Source organism: Rhipicephalus microplus, chromosome 6 (genome assembly GCF_043290135.1).
Source record: "Rhipicephalus microplus isolate Deutch F79 chromosome 6, USDA_Rmic, whole genome shotgun sequence".
Lineage (NCBI taxonomy): Eukaryota > Metazoa > Arthropoda > Arachnida > Ixodida > Ixodidae > Rhipicephalus > Rhipicephalus microplus.
In genome coordinates this window covers 102,512,681-102,528,140 of record NC_134705.1, presented here as the reverse complement: position 1 = coordinate 102,528,140, position 15,460 = coordinate 102,512,681, and the positions used below count along the sequence as shown (strand labels likewise).

General features: G+C 46.9%; 1 protein-coding gene across 3 annotated transcripts in view; it reads right to left on the bottom strand.

The window, feature by feature from the left end:
* Window positions 1–15,460, bottom strand: part of LOC119167429 (uncharacterized) — a 154,425-nt gene that overhangs the window by 57,519 nt on the left and 81,446 nt on the right. For all 3 annotated transcript variants that reach the window (XM_075866301.1, XM_075866303.1, XM_075866302.1), the window contains one exon: window positions 12,850–12,918. In XM_075866301.1, coding sequence (XP_075722416.1) covers window positions 12,850–12,918 — 69 coding nt within the window. The remainder of the gene's footprint in view (window positions 1–12,849; window positions 12,919–15,460) is intronic.

Genomic DNA, 15,460 nt, shown 5'->3' with positions numbered 1-15,460 from the left:
AGTTAAGGCATAGTCGACGTGGAGGCCACGATAATCGCCGATAAAACGCAATGCCTCTTGAGTCATGATCGAAAATGAATAGGCTGCGTTCCGGCGGTTATCAGCATGCGCACCAATAACCAGGGGACGAAAACTTCCTCTACCTACCATGTATTCGCTTTCGGCTGCGGCAGCCACGCTTTCACTAATGGTTGCCGGGAGCCCTACTAGAAATAAATCACGAACAGAAAATTTCCTTCGTGACGCGGCTGGTGGCGTCCCGAAATAGAGAAAAAGGACAAAATGTTGAAAGAAGATTTGCCGCGGAAGCAATTCTTCCCCATTTCGCATGCAACTGGAATGCGCTCGTGCCTTCTTTCAGGTCCACTGGGCGATTGGGCAGGACACCCATTCGCAAAACTTTTCATTATTTTTTATTTTTTAAGAGGCAAAAGGGAAGCTGACCGCTTTTACAGTAAGACGAAACTCGATCAGCACAAATAAAACGTACTTTTTGCGTGTTTTGTGCAAAAAAATGCATACAAGTAGTGTGAAAGTGTGAATATATAAAGCACAACTGACATACGGACAGACAAGCAAACGTTCTACCCATAATATTCGAACCAATGTAAAATACGTCAAAAATCGCGAGTAGAACACGTCATATTTCACTCAATGACGTCTGTTATGACGGCGCGCATTGTTTTTATAGAGAACTGGAGTACCAAACAAGACTTAAGTTCAGAGGCACGGAGAGGCTTGAAGCAATCAGGCACTTTTTGAGGAAGAACGTCCCTGAAAACAGTGTTTCGGCAAGTTGACTTGTCTTCGTCTGCGCAATAGCGTTCCGTTGACAAATAAAAGTTCTCCTGTCAGAACGTTGGCTCCATCGACGTTGTGTGTTTTATTTTTCAAAGCCTTTAGTCCACCCCGTGTACTTGCTAAAACTATTTTAAATAAGGGCTCACAAATTTTCAAAAGCCTGCTACAAGAATTTTATGAGCAGGAAGGCCCCTATATTTACTTTACCTCGACTTTAATTACTATGATTACTTAGCTCGAAACAACAGCTTCAACTCTACTGCTGCGCCATTATGTCAAGCCGCAATGGGACCGACAAATTCACAGAAGGCTGCGAATAGGAATATCTCCACAGAGCAATGGCCTAGTCTTCCAAGTCGTCCACTAACCATAGAATGCCAGGAGACCACGCCCTATCAGGGGTCTTCACCAACCGCTGACGACGCACATAAAAAATGGCAAAGTCATACCTAAGCTTCATTCTCTAATGGATGCCGTCCGAGAGATCTTGTTTTGAACATAGGGACGATGTCTGCTCGAAGCGCTCTGGAAGTACTGGACATCCTAAACGCAGTATTGAATCTCTCGAGTAGAAATATGGCTAACGATCGCCATCACTCCTGAGAAGTCAAGTAAGCATCCATCTTTCACATGAACGCAAGTGGACTAAAAGCATGTTTTTCGGGCTTTCGTCAGTAAGTGCGCGTCAACACGTTCGAAGTCATCAGCCTTTGTGAGCCCAACGCATGCGCGTGCTCTCTTCTCTCTCGTTTTTTCAATCTTTCAAACACCCTCATCTAATGCCCATTGTAGGGTAGCATACCGGTTGATCCGGACTAATTAACATCCCTGCCTTTTCTTTCTGTCCTGTTCTTCTTCTTCTTCACACAATATCGACTACACGCCGAAAGTAAAAGGAACTAAAACTGTGTAGCTCAACCAATTGGAATTCAAGCCTTTCAAAAAGCGCATTTTAGCGACAGGAGCCTGAATGCTGTCTCCGTCAGTTAGTCAAGTAACACTGAACATTTGTCAGTCAAGTCAGGCTTGCAGAGAACTTGATTTACTCATATGTAACACGCAAAATCAAAAACTGCTCAAACAATGATTCTGAATTCGGGTGCTGACCTGTTGCCTTTAGGAAGCGCTGAAAATCCTTTTGGCCACTACAAATCCTCGGGTTAGAGTACCTCAGAGAAGCGGAAACCATGTGCTGCCCGATTAGGCCATCTTATACGAATGCATGCTTGACTTGTTCCACGTAGCTCACTGCGGCTTCCGTTCTCCGCCCTTCACAAGTTGCTCTCTTTATCCTTCTGGTAGTTGGCGCGCCAACCGAGTGAGATAACTTAGCGTGGTCCTACTTCTACTATCGCTTAGCGAGAGGTGAGGAGGAGTGGAGGCAAGCGCTGCTAACGCAAATCAATCACTTATCGCGCTTCGCTTGATTTAAATTTCTCAAAATAAGAATTACAAAAACACAATTAAAAAAAGAAGTTCTCTTCAGGGGTAGCGAATCGTTTTATTGTAAGGACTTGTGACCGCCAATGAATGAGAACATTCACGTCAACCTCACTGTAATCAACCGAATTGCACAGGATGCCCGGCAACCGCTACGAGCGTGCAAGTTCTCTGAAACCGAAACCAGCGATGAATTTCCTGGGCTTGCTCTAACCATCGTGCAATATACTGACGCGTGTCTAGATGTGGACGATAACGATAATGGGGCATTTAGTTGGCACGAGGTAGTGGATCTCTAGCTTCTCTCGAGGCCAAAGAAGACGATCCTGTATCTCAGGTGTTGAGGACACGCTGCTTTCATCGTCCCAAGGTGTATCTGTGTTTTATTCGCGCTGTACCGCGACACTGGTGGAGGTGCTGGGTACGCGACCCTGTCTGATGCTCCACACGCCCGCTGGGAGCCGCTCATTGAGCCCAGACGCATTGTCACCTGTAGAAACGCCGGTGCATCGCTCCAGTCGACGGTTGCGAGGCCTCGTGACAGAGATGACTCACTTGCCGAAACCTGCTAGGCACCGCACACCTCAACCAATGGCCAACGCAAGCCCGCAACAGGTGCCCCAAGGCAGCTTTCCGACGCACCCATCTCGGATGACCCTCTTTCAACCCCTCGTTCCAGATCGCTTTAGTGGCGGTGCCCACGAAGATGTTCACGACTGGCTTGACCACTACGAGCGTGTTGCCAAGGTAAATCAGTGGTCGGAACAGGAAAAGCTTTCACGTGCCTACTTCTACCTTGACGACGGTGCACGTACTTGGTATGAGAATAGAGAAGGCAATCTGTCAGCATGGCCCAACTTTTGACAGAAGTTCATCGATACCTTCGCCAATATCGATAGAAGGACCGTGCGCAGCAGTTATTGGAGCTAAAGGTTCAAAAACCCAACGAAACCGTTGCAATGTTTGCCGAAGACATGACTCGTCTCTTTCAATGAGCTAACCCGCACATGACGGAAGATAAAAGTTGAGTTACCTCATGCGCGGTGTCAAGGAACAGCTTTTTGCCGGGCTACTGCGCAACCCTCCAAGTACCATGGTTGACTTCATTAAGGAGGCTACGACTATCGAGCGGGTGCTTCATCAACGCTGCAGGAAATATGACCGCATGTCCTGCAATGTCCCAATCAATGCTATCGCCATGAGGTGTGAGAGTCAGAGCTGCTTGCGAGACTTGATTAGAGAGATAGTTCGCGAGGAACTGCAGAGGTTGCGGAATCCGGTTGCTGAGAATCCCATCGCGTCAATCGCTGAAGTCGTACGCGACGAAATCCACCAAGCGTTGTCTACGGCTAGTCCTGATGCTCAGCAGCATCCTATGAGCTACGCTGCCGCTCTCCAACGTCCACCACCCGCTATGCCGACGCTGTACCACCAGGTGCGGATGGCCTTTTCGTATCCGCCGCAAGAGCAGACACTGCATCAACCACCCACGCTACAGTCATACAACCAGCCGTCCACAGCCACCCCATGGGCATCGACGCGTACACGGACCGGAAAACAGATGCATGGCGCACAGTGGACAGACGTCTACTATGCTTTCACTGCGGAGGTGCAGGACATATTGCCCGCCATTGCTGGCATCGAGGTGATTCATTCCGTCCTCATCGACCTTGGTTTGACGGTCGACGTGCCAACGACGAATACACTCCGCGCCGTGACGACAGCTCTTTCTATGGAGCCCGTTCTCACTTTGAGGACGGCTCTACCACTGCAGAGAAGGCAATGCCTGCTCACCCTCCTGGTCAGAGACGTCGATCCCGCTCTCCGTTCCCCGCGTGTCCGCCTTTGTCGCACCGCCGCACCTACGCGGACCTTAGTAAAAGAAGGTCACCTAGCCCGCGCCGGGGAAACTGAGAGCGGCGACCTCCGGGGGCAAGGTTGCAGGCCATAAAGATGATGACAAGAAGCCCCCACAGCATGACGTCATACGGCCGATAAGCCGTAAAAACGATGAATTTGTGACTGCTGACCTTAGCGTTCTTCTTGACGGCCACAAAGTAACAGCTTTAGTCGATACTGGTGCCGACTTCTCCATTATCAGTCAGGACCTCACGGACAGCCTCAGAAAAGTGAAGACGCCATGGACAGGCCCTCATATAAGAACAGCAGGAGGCCAGTTATTGATGCCCTCGGGAAGATTTACCGCAATAATTGACATCGGAGGTTCTCCTTTCACTGCGTCGTTCGTCGTTATCGCCGCAAGCTCCAGAGACGTAATTCTTCACATAGACTTTTTACGGGAATATGGTGCCGTCATCAACATACCGGACAGCTTGTTTACGTTTTGCAACAATTCGGGCTTACCCAATTCTCCACAGGCGCGACCAAACCAACTGCGTCTTACTGATGACGATGTGGTTCTCCCTCTGAGGTCATGCACGCTTGTTTCTGTGGCCGCCGCTGCTCAGTTTGACGCCGAAGGAGTTGCAGACCAAATAAGCTTGCTGCTCTTCACCCACGGTATTTCTGTCGCACGAGGTATTGTCAGAGTTGCTGCTGGACGCACAGACTTGCTGCTGACCAATTTTAGTGCTGAGCGCCAGAACCTTCTTAAAGGCACGGCTGTTGCATACTTCGGCGATGTCGTAGATGCCGAAGGCTGCTTGGCGGTAGTCGACGAGTCGCTAAATCTTGATTCAGCGCCTGTTCTGGACGTTAGCATTACTTTGCCGAAAGACGACCGACGCCGACTCCTTGAGCTACTGGACAAATTTCAAGACTGCTTTTCGACAACATCAAGAGTGGGCCGCACGCCTCTAACCAGGCATCGAATAATTACCGAGAAAACGGCGAGACCTATTCACCAGAACCCTTATCGCGTGGCTCCAAATAACGTGAAGTGATACAGCAGCAGGTAGACAGAATGCTTGAAGATGACGTCATTCAGCCTTCACAGAGCCCCTGGGCGTCGCCTGTAGTCCTCGTTAAGAAAAAGGACGGCAGCCTGCGCTTCTGTGGGGATTACCGGAAGCTAAATCAGGTGACCAAGAAAGACGTATATCCACTACCGCGTATAGACGACTCTCTCGACAGACTTCGACATGCTCGACACTTCTCTTCAATGGACTTGCGGAATGAATGTTGGCAAATCGAGGTGGACCCGAGAGACCGCGAGAAGACCGCTTTTGTGACACCAGATAGATTATATGAATTTAAGGTCTTGCCATTCGGTTTGTGCTCAGCCCCTGCTACCTTTCAAAAACTCATGGATACCATGATTTCTGGGTTGAAGTGGAAAACATGCTTAGTATATCTGGACGATGTCATAGTGTTTTCCGCTACGCTTGACGAGCACCTTGAAAGACTTGAGGTGATCTTACGAGCCATACAGCCTGCGGGCCTGACGTTGAAGCCTGAGAAGTACCAGTTTTGCTACGAAGAGCTGCGATTTCTTGGTCATGTCGTCAGTCATGCTGGTGTTCGTCCCGATCTTGAAAAAATAGCAGCCGTAGAACAGTTCCCTACGCCGACCGATAAAAAGGCTGTCAGACGCTTTCTCGGCCTCTGCGCATATTATCGACGATTTATCACGGACTTCGCACGCATAGCATCACCGCTAACTCGCCTCAAGAGAGAAGACGTCACCTTTGAGTGGAATAACGAAAAGGAAGCTGCCTTTAACAATCTTCGCCAGCTACTACAAACACCCCCAGTCCTTGCCCACTAAGACGAGGGAGCCCCTACGATGCTTCACACCGACGCTAGCAATGTTGGTCTGGGAGCTGTGCTTGTGCAGCAGCAAGAGGGCACAGAAAGAGTAATCGCTTACGCAAGCAGAACGTTAACACGCGCTGAGGCTAATTATTTCCATGACTTAGAAGGAATGTTTCGCTGTGGTAAGGGCGGTTACAAAATTTCGTCCGTATTTATATGGCCGCCCCTTCAAAGTAACTAGCGACCACCACTCACTGTGTTGGTTAACTAATCTTAAAACCCTACCGGCCGATTAGCACGTTGAAGTCTCAGGCTGCAGGAATTCGATATGGCAGTCGTACATAAGTCAGGGAAGCGACATATGGGCGCCGACTGTTTGTCACGTTCACCCATTGTGCCCGCAACCCTACCCGAGGAGGAGGAAACATCATTTCTCGGTGTCCTTTACACGACCACCATTGCGCAGCAACAACGAGATGACGCTGAGTTGCTTGGCTTAATTACCTACTTGGATGGCAGATCTCGGAAGGCGCCAAGAGTTTTCGCAAGAGCGTTGTCATCATTTTGTTTACGTGGCGGAGTACTCTATAAAAGAAATTCTTCGTCGGCGGGATTTGCCTATCTACTCGTCATCCCAGCAGCCCTTCGCACCGAAGTACTGAAAGCATGCCACAACGAGGTTACCTCTGGCCGCTTGGGTTACACAAGAACGTTGGCCAGGGTACAGCAAAGGTATTACTGGCCAAGACTAACCACAGCCGTGAAGCACCACGTTCGTACCTGTCTCGACTGCCAGCGACGCAAGTCACCGCCAACTAAACCAGCTGGCCTCCTGCAACCCGTACAGGTCCCAATGACTCCATTCCACCAGATCGGCATGAACATTTTGGGCCCACTCCCTACTTCTACTGCAGGCAACCGATGGGTTATCGTCGCGACGAATTATTTGACCCGTTATGCCGAGACAAAGGCTATCATGAGAGGTATAGCAGCGGAGGTGGCAAGATTGTTTATCGAGAATATTGTACTGAGGCATGGTGCACCAACCGTCGATATCACAGACAGAGGAACCGCATTTACAGCAGCTGTTTTGGACCATGTTTTGATGCTGAGTGAAACGACGCATCGTAAGACCACCGCATACCACCCGCAAACGAACAGGCTGACAGAGCGTCTAAACAGAACCATTGAAGTCATGCTTTCGATGTACGTAGACGTCGAACACAAAAATTGGGATACAATCTTGCCTTACATAACGTTTCAAAACAACACAGCCAAGCAAGAAACGACCCGCATGACACCTTTCAGCCTCGTTCATGGACGGGAAGTACGAACCATGTTAGATGCAATGTTACCGCACGAAGGCGACGACATCGTCCCGGACGCCGACGCGTTTACGGAACGCGCAGAAGAAGCTAGGCAACTTGCACGTTTACGGATCAGCCAGCAGCAAGACTACGATGCAGGCCGCTACAATGCTCACCGCAGAACAGTCGTCTACCAAACTGGTGACAAAGTATGGGTTTGGACGCCCGTACGAAAACGAGGACTTTCCGAAAAACTCTTAAGGAGATACTTTGGACCGTACCTAGTTGTGCGGCGACTGAGCGACGTCACTTACGAAGTTGTTCCCGACTGTTCGTATAGTACAAGGCGTCGCCAGCACCATCCTGAACTCGTTCACGCAGTCCGCATGAAACCTTATGTCAGCGAGTGATTGCGTGATACTTTACTTTTGAAAAAAAAAACTGCATTACAGACTGCGCATCGGGGCGATGCTCTTTGAGAGAGAGGCAAATGACGCATGTCTACATGTGGACGATAACGATAATAGAGAGCTTTAATACTGCGTACGCTGCGTACGTGGCGGCGTTGCGTACGTAAGGACGCCACTTTCTGAGTAGTGCCCATGCGCAGACCGCAACGCGCACGTATCGCGTTACGTACGCAGCCGCTACGTACGCACGCATGAGATGCGTGTGTGCGTACGTATGAGCTGATCGCGCCGTTCTCGAACAAGTTCGCGACAGCGCGAGACTTCGTTTTGCAAAATGGCGGCATCGAAGGCAACCACCTACCGGCTCTGTGGCTTAAAATATGGCCATAATCTGGCTATAACACTTGGATTGGCTCACATTGGCTGTCAACAACACGTGCTTCTATTTTGATCTACCAGATGGCGCAACACGCTTCTCGCTCGTTACGTACGCGGGTACTATGGCGTACTAAAAGCCGATTAGTGGCAAACGACGCCACGTAACGCAAGGCACTTGCGTGATGCGTACGTAGCACCATTCCGCAGTACTAAAACTCTCTAATGGGGCATTTAGTGGGAACGAGGTAGTGGGCCTCTAGCTTCTCTGAAGGCCGAAGAAGACGATCCTGTGGCTCAGCTGTTGAGAACACGCTGCTTTCGTCGTCCCATCGTGTATATGTGTTTTATTCGCGTTGTACCGCGACAATACACTATATACTGTTTGGCTGTCCATGGAGCTTTGGTACTTCAGCACATTTTTCTTATCAGTAGCGAGATGCTGTGACAGGCTCACGTTGGGTAGAGTTACTCGATTCGCGCGCCCCTGTTCATAATGCGGTCATTTTTCGAAGGGGTCGAAGCTGCCTCACCGTGTGCTTCCGCCATGTTTTAGCCCACACCATACTTGTTTAACCGAGAACACTGGGCCTTCTGCTTTGTCGGGCCTCTAATTCGTTCCAAACACCATAGGATGACTGCATGCTTCGTGCCACAAAGGGCATTGTGTGGAAGCTATATTGTTTGCCAAGCAATCGTAAAAAAAGAACTTTTATTCACTGTGAGAATAAAGAGCGACTAGTGGCAGCTAACGACTGCCTCTGGTGTATGGAGCGTGATTATTTCAAGCTTTGTTGATGTTTTCTATAACGTTTCTTCTGCTACGGCGGGAACTTGGGGGATAAATTTTTAGACAGCGTTTGTAATACTAGTAACACTGTCACCGATTAGACTATTGCAAGTTGTGTGCGTGGTTTAGACGTCGTGTTTGGGTGCGTACTAGTTGCACCTTAACATGATTGAACGTTAAGTGAATAGGTAACTCCAAAAGGTTTTATGGCGTTTGATCTGTTCTCATAAATTTGGAGTTTGGTGTGTGCTTGGACATAGTACTTTAGAAGTTGCGGATATCTCCTTTTGTTTTGTTTTATTCATGTAGGTGTGATTATGAAATACTTGTGTCTATAAAAACGGCAACAATCCACTCCAAGTTATGCTTTTTGCGCAGCATGGATTGACAAATAGAAAATTCGGTGTTCGTACTCATGTTGCTGCTGAGAGTACGTTTTAAATGCAGGTATTGGCCCACGATAACTCACCTGTCGCTTAAATGGTACATGCCTTATGTATCTCCTTCATAATATAGGTGTGACTCAATAACATGCACCTATACACCAATTCCGGCCGCATTTCATGCGCAGAGAAACATGCAGGTGCGTTCAGGCATGTGTAGTATTTAGAATTTATTTCTAGTCGAAAGCAGCAACAATTTTTTATTAGTATTGTTTTTATTGGGTCCCACGGCACTAACGAGGAGATCGCAACGGAACCGCCGGCGTATTCGATGTACACACTCTTCCCGGATTGTTTCGCGTGCCCGCTTGGAGTTGTGGGATTGCTTGAAAATGACCTATTGTGGCAATAGGACTATATATGATCGCTTGCATACAGCTGTACGAAACCTAATGTGCATATGCATAATAACATCTAAACTCGCCTAAAACGGCTTTGAATGTCATTGCTGCATGTGCACATGTTAGCTAAAAACGAAGTTAGCAGGTATAAAATGAAAACCTGCCCGAGCGAGCCCCCAATTAGAAATTGAACGAAAATGTCCCGCCTACAGACGTATAGACAGACCCTCGGACGGACACAAGGACAGGCGCCCGAACGCAAGCACGGACAAACGGACACACGCACGGATGCATAGACGGACGCTTTGCCACACTCATCGTTCACGCTGAAGACGACCGGGTGCATGCACGGACAGACAGATGCACGCATTGACGGATGAATGGACGCTTCCCAAAACTCATCATTCTGTCCGCGTATGTGCTGTCATTTTGTTATGTTTCGCTAATTCAATTGCTCCAGTGAATGAATTGCAGGCTCAGATTAAGAAAGACGAGGACATTTATATAGCGCCTTTAAATACTATGTCGAACTTCGAGACTTCGAGCTAGAATAACGTGAGACGCACATAAAAGCAAAAATTAGGTGCCTTCATGGAAGGAGCAGTTCCTTGTTCTTTCGACAGTTTAGGAAATTACCTTTCTTTTACTGTTTTCCACTGCACTTTTCCGCATCTTTATCTTTCTTTATTGAATCCAGACTGTCGTGCCTTAAAAATTACAGCATATCCTCGGAGTCAATGATGATGAGGGGGTGAAGCGTCCATGCATTCGTCCTTCCCTTCCATCCATGCGTCCGTGCGTGCATCTGCTTGTCCCGTTCGTCTGTCTGTCTGCCTGCCTGTGCGTCTATTCGTTTGTTTATCTGTGTGTCTGTGCATTTACTGAACGCTCCAAGTACCGTGATCTGGCATATTTTCATCATGTATTCATCATGCACAAGTACCGCCATCCAGCGGGCATTCTAAGGACTTGAAGAGAGCTGGCTACTACAGCGATGACACGAGACATATGATCCACAGCGTCAAGAGCTTCACCCCTTAAAAAACACACACGAACATATCCACCCACAAAGTAAAAAAAGTAGATAGTTATGTCCGCAGCAGTGCACCACTCAGCCGCAGCTTGCAGCCGAGTGGCGCCGCCGCCGGTCAAGATGGATACGTTCTGCAACACTTTCAGGAGCGAATCATTCGTTTAATTGTTGAGATGCGTGCCTACAAACTCAAAAGTAGCGAGATTTGTGAACAATCTTGTGTTTGCGAAGGCAGTTCCCGTGCTAAGTACCTTCACTTGAAAGCAAAAGGCCACTAAGTCGCGCGCTTGCAGCGCCCTCATTGAGGAGTGGGCCAAATAATGACGTCCGCTGTAGTAGACGGCGCACTTGTCTCCACGCTGAACAGAGCGGAGACGAAATAGCACATCGCGGCACTCTAACGTTGTGTGTGCTCTAAAGGTCGTCGCCTCCACGAAGCTACCCCCCCGCGGAGCGTTGTGTTTTCTACGTGCGCGATTATCAGGCACGTAAGTAGGTAGAGGATTGTTACTTTGCTGGCTTGCACAGCCGTGTTACACATTTAGTGCACACTAGCCGTGTTTACGAAAAGGGTGAGCTGTTGACGATGAACAAAGAAAGGTGACAGTTATTCGCACTTGTCCTATGAAGCTGTGAATATACTTGTGCGCACGTCTAGTGATTCTTTGTGTCTGTTTAAACAGCGTGCTGAAAGGGTCCAACCGCGAGAGTTGTTAGTCCACAGTCGTCTTTTGTGCGCTAATTTCGTGCCTGCTTTCTGCTCGGAATATGCGCTGCAAGTTTCAAGCTGCTTGTCTTTTAACACATGGCTCTCTAATTTTTCGCTGTTGCTGAAATAATGCACAACAAACATTCAAGTACTTCTGTGAATGCACATTAATTTCTATGTTATACCGATTCCTGAATAGAGGTATCGGCAACTTTTTTTTTCTTCTTTTGCGCTACCAGTCGGGCGCCTTTTCAGCTTGCTCATGCAAACTTAGCGACAAAAAAGTACACTAGATTTTACGAGAATTTGGCAAGGGTCATGACAGCCTCAAAGGAAAAGACAACTTGCTGCAAATATTTCATACTCGAAATGAAAACGAGGCAAAAAAAGCTGGCCAGCATGAATGAACGTGACCGAAATACAACAGAGTTCAGTAACGGAAGTAGTCAAAAGGTAAAACGATGTGAGTAAAGACGCTGTAAGAACGCAAAGCAATAACAAAAGCTCTTTATGAGCCTGAAAACCCAAGAAGTAAAAGCAACAGCGAAGTGACTCACTTTTCAAAAACGCCAGCTATCTGTTCGAGAAGGACACACAGGGCCTCCTAAAGCAACTGTGTCCGAGCTGTTCTATACATGATGCCTCATAAATATCTCGAGTGGTCTCAGTACTTCCCTATAACGGAAGTCTGATTATAGGAAGCCAGAACAGCCACAAGTGTAAGACCATGTAGATGCCCCACTTTTGCTTGAAATCGGTGCGTCCACGCAACCGATAATTGACACATCAGCCAGTTTGAATGATGTAAAGATCTCCACATGACAGTGGAATCATATGCACGATGCCGCTTTTTCAGTGCAGAAACCACGTTGCATGTTCCTTTTTGCATATTTCAGGCTTTTCGTAACTGACAATCAAATGCTTGCACAGGCCTCCAAGTTTGTTGGAGGTGGAAGAGCCAATGGCGACAAAATGGCGTCCTGCATTCTTCTTAATTCTATACGACACTACCTAAACCTAAGGAATTGGGACAGTATTTGCATAGTTGCTGTTTTTCAGATGCACAACACTGGTTTTCTTGAAATATTTTTACATTTCAAAGCTTCTAAAAAAACTTCACTTTAGCTTTGAGGGTATGAATACAAAAGTAAACATTCCCAGTGCCACAAAACGTCTCACAATTTAAAAAAAACGCCTGAATCACTATAGCGCTGTTGAAAACTGCCTTGTAGCAGAGCGACAACTTGCTCAAGCCAATAGAGTGATGGCGTTTCGATGGCCATGAACTGAATGATCTTTCAAAAGGAGCCATGTAGAACAGGTATTAATTATGTGGTGATTGTGAACATGCTCTAAAACAATATACGTTCTGAATCGCGCGCTTCTTCTTTCAAGTGCGTTAACGAGTTCCATGAATCAGTTTATTAGTGTGCTTCAACAGAAGTTATTCACAACAAAATATTATTGATAAAGAACATCAACTTACTCTGGTAGCCAGTCCTTCAGAATGTAATGGTGTCGCTGGTTGCCCCATACTACCGGCAGCTTGTCCAGGCTGTGAAAGGTTTCTTAAAATCATTCAAACTTGCTATATATAGGTTTTAATGTGGGGTGCCAAAGAAGCAAATCTCACCTCGCTTGAGTTAGCTATGGTAAAAAAGGAATTCAAAGGATCATTAAATTATATTTGCAGAATATATACATTCTTCGCCACAATCGTTAGGCACGCAGCCCAGCTCTCAGTCGAAAATTCTGTTCTTCGAAACGAATACACAAGAATCACATATCATATCAGTGTGGTTTTGTGGGCCAGTCGGTACGTGGTGTGAAGTTCTGTGCATATGTGTGGTGTTGTTCATAAGATTGCCTTCTTTTATAAACCTGATTTCTAAATTCTACCCTGTCATTTGTGCCATTCTTCTTTTTGTGCTTGCGTTTACGTTGTTAGAACCCTTCACATCATGACAGGCAATATGTAGAAACGGCTGACGAACAGTTCAGTGTTCAGCAGTTTAGACGTGCGATGTTCTGCACAGATGTAAGATCGATCACTTAGCGAGTCAGTGCTGATGCACCTACATTTGCAGATACGCTACTGCGTACCAAAGCAAAATTAGTCAGATGAACGTTTTGAAATCCTGGAGAGCACATTATTATCCAATTAACTACTGTTATGGACGTTTCCGCAAGCGCGGATGGATTGTACCTTGCGTTTCCATTCCAAGTAACAAAAAGACGCTCCTCCTAAATTTACTGTAATCAAAAAAAGGAACGTTTGTTTTCTTAGTGTGGTAACGCGTCATACTCAGACAAGAAAGTGCGTCAATGTTAAATGGCCCAATCTCGCTTATTTTTTTTTGCAGCTTTTCTTCTTTTCTACTCACAGTGCCTTTGTTTAGCTACATTGCGGTCTGGATATCAGCGGAGTTTCCAAAAGCAACTAAAAGACAGATTTTGTCTCCCAAAGGCTGGCCCAGAGGTGGCGTGCCAGTGTTCACTGAAACTCGTGCAATGTGTTTTAAAGACGATAGTTATTTTTGGGGACCTTCGACGAAACAATTTTGGTCTGTCTGTCTGTAGGTCTGTCTGTATATTTGTCTGTTTGTGCACTCTTAACGGCACCGGGTACTTGAAACGGCTGACCTGATCCGCAGCGCTCACCAATGTTGCTATAGATTTTGTGTTGATACTTGTGCAATTGTCAAGTAAGAAGCAAATATTGGGCATGTCTAGGGCACCATAACAACGAGTATATATCCTGCATGTGCGTCTTTTACTAGAAAAAGCATATATAAGTAATTTTAAGCACCACAGTGCTTTTCACGCTTCGCTGACCATGCAGCGCTAGCACAAAAAGGCGAGTGTTACCAACGCTTTGCTAAGACGAGACAGTGACGAGACAGTGGTACCCGTCGTCTTGCGTTCTACACTTTATCATTTCTGAGATAGGTGTACGCTTTGTTTTTCATAAAAACAGCCAGACAGAGCTCATGTCTCACGTATGACGTGACTTGTTGCGCTCGTTCACCTCTGTTGCACGCTCTAGGCACTCTCACCACTCACAAATTTTCTTGCGCAGGACATCAAATAAATGTTTTGTTCCCTCTCTCCAAACGCAAAACTATCGTCTTTCGACGACATTAGCAGATTAACGTGTAGATACAGGGCCAACTTTTTGTCCTATCGTCCAGCACCACACCAGTCAAGTAATCATACAGGGCCCTATATGCTAGAGCGCAACTGCGTTTCTCAATATGATCACTCGAACCATCACTTTTGTTTTTCATGCCATTGCTGGACTGTGGTCTAAGCATGGTGTTTGTTAAGAAACCAGAACACGCGTGGCGCATTGTGTTCATCAATGTCTTATCTTCATGGCTGGGAAGAGTCTCTAGTAAGGTCGTTCATTGTATTATAGATGAGTGCCGTTTTCCTATCCTCCAGGCTACGATTGCTTCGACGTAAATGCCACTCTCCGTGTAAATGCCACTCTCCGTAAATGCCACTCTCCGTGTATCTGTCTAACCGCAGTGCACGTGGCTGTTTTTCTTTGCCCCTTCCTGATATATTTCCTCTTCTGCATCAGTTGTTTTTCACTCACTTGATTTACTTCAATTGAAACAGCTACGCTTGGATTCCCTCATACTTTCCTGTCTTGCCGTGGTTGCATGTGCCATTCATTTTTCTGACGATGCGAAATCTCAAGTTTTTTTCAGGCGTAAAAGTAATTGATTGCTGCATTTGTTATAGCGCTCACTTCGTCTAGTGGGGAAATATGTCAGTTTAGCTCGTATGTTTGTATATTTGCAGTACCCTAAACGACCCATAGCGCTGTTTTTGGTTAGCAATTATTCATCGAGACTACACTTTGCTACACAAGACGAAAAACACTTTCAACTTGCTCAAACATCCAGGGGTTCTCATGATGTTTTGGGGCTACGTTGCACAATACCCACATCATTCGGCTTGCTTTGGTTCGGCGGACACTGTACCTACAATATTGCCTACAGGATTTCATTCAAGTGAATGTAAATATTTGAGTTGTTTTCTGGCAACAAATAAATCAAGCTTATGATGGTCTGCAGAATAGTCCCAGA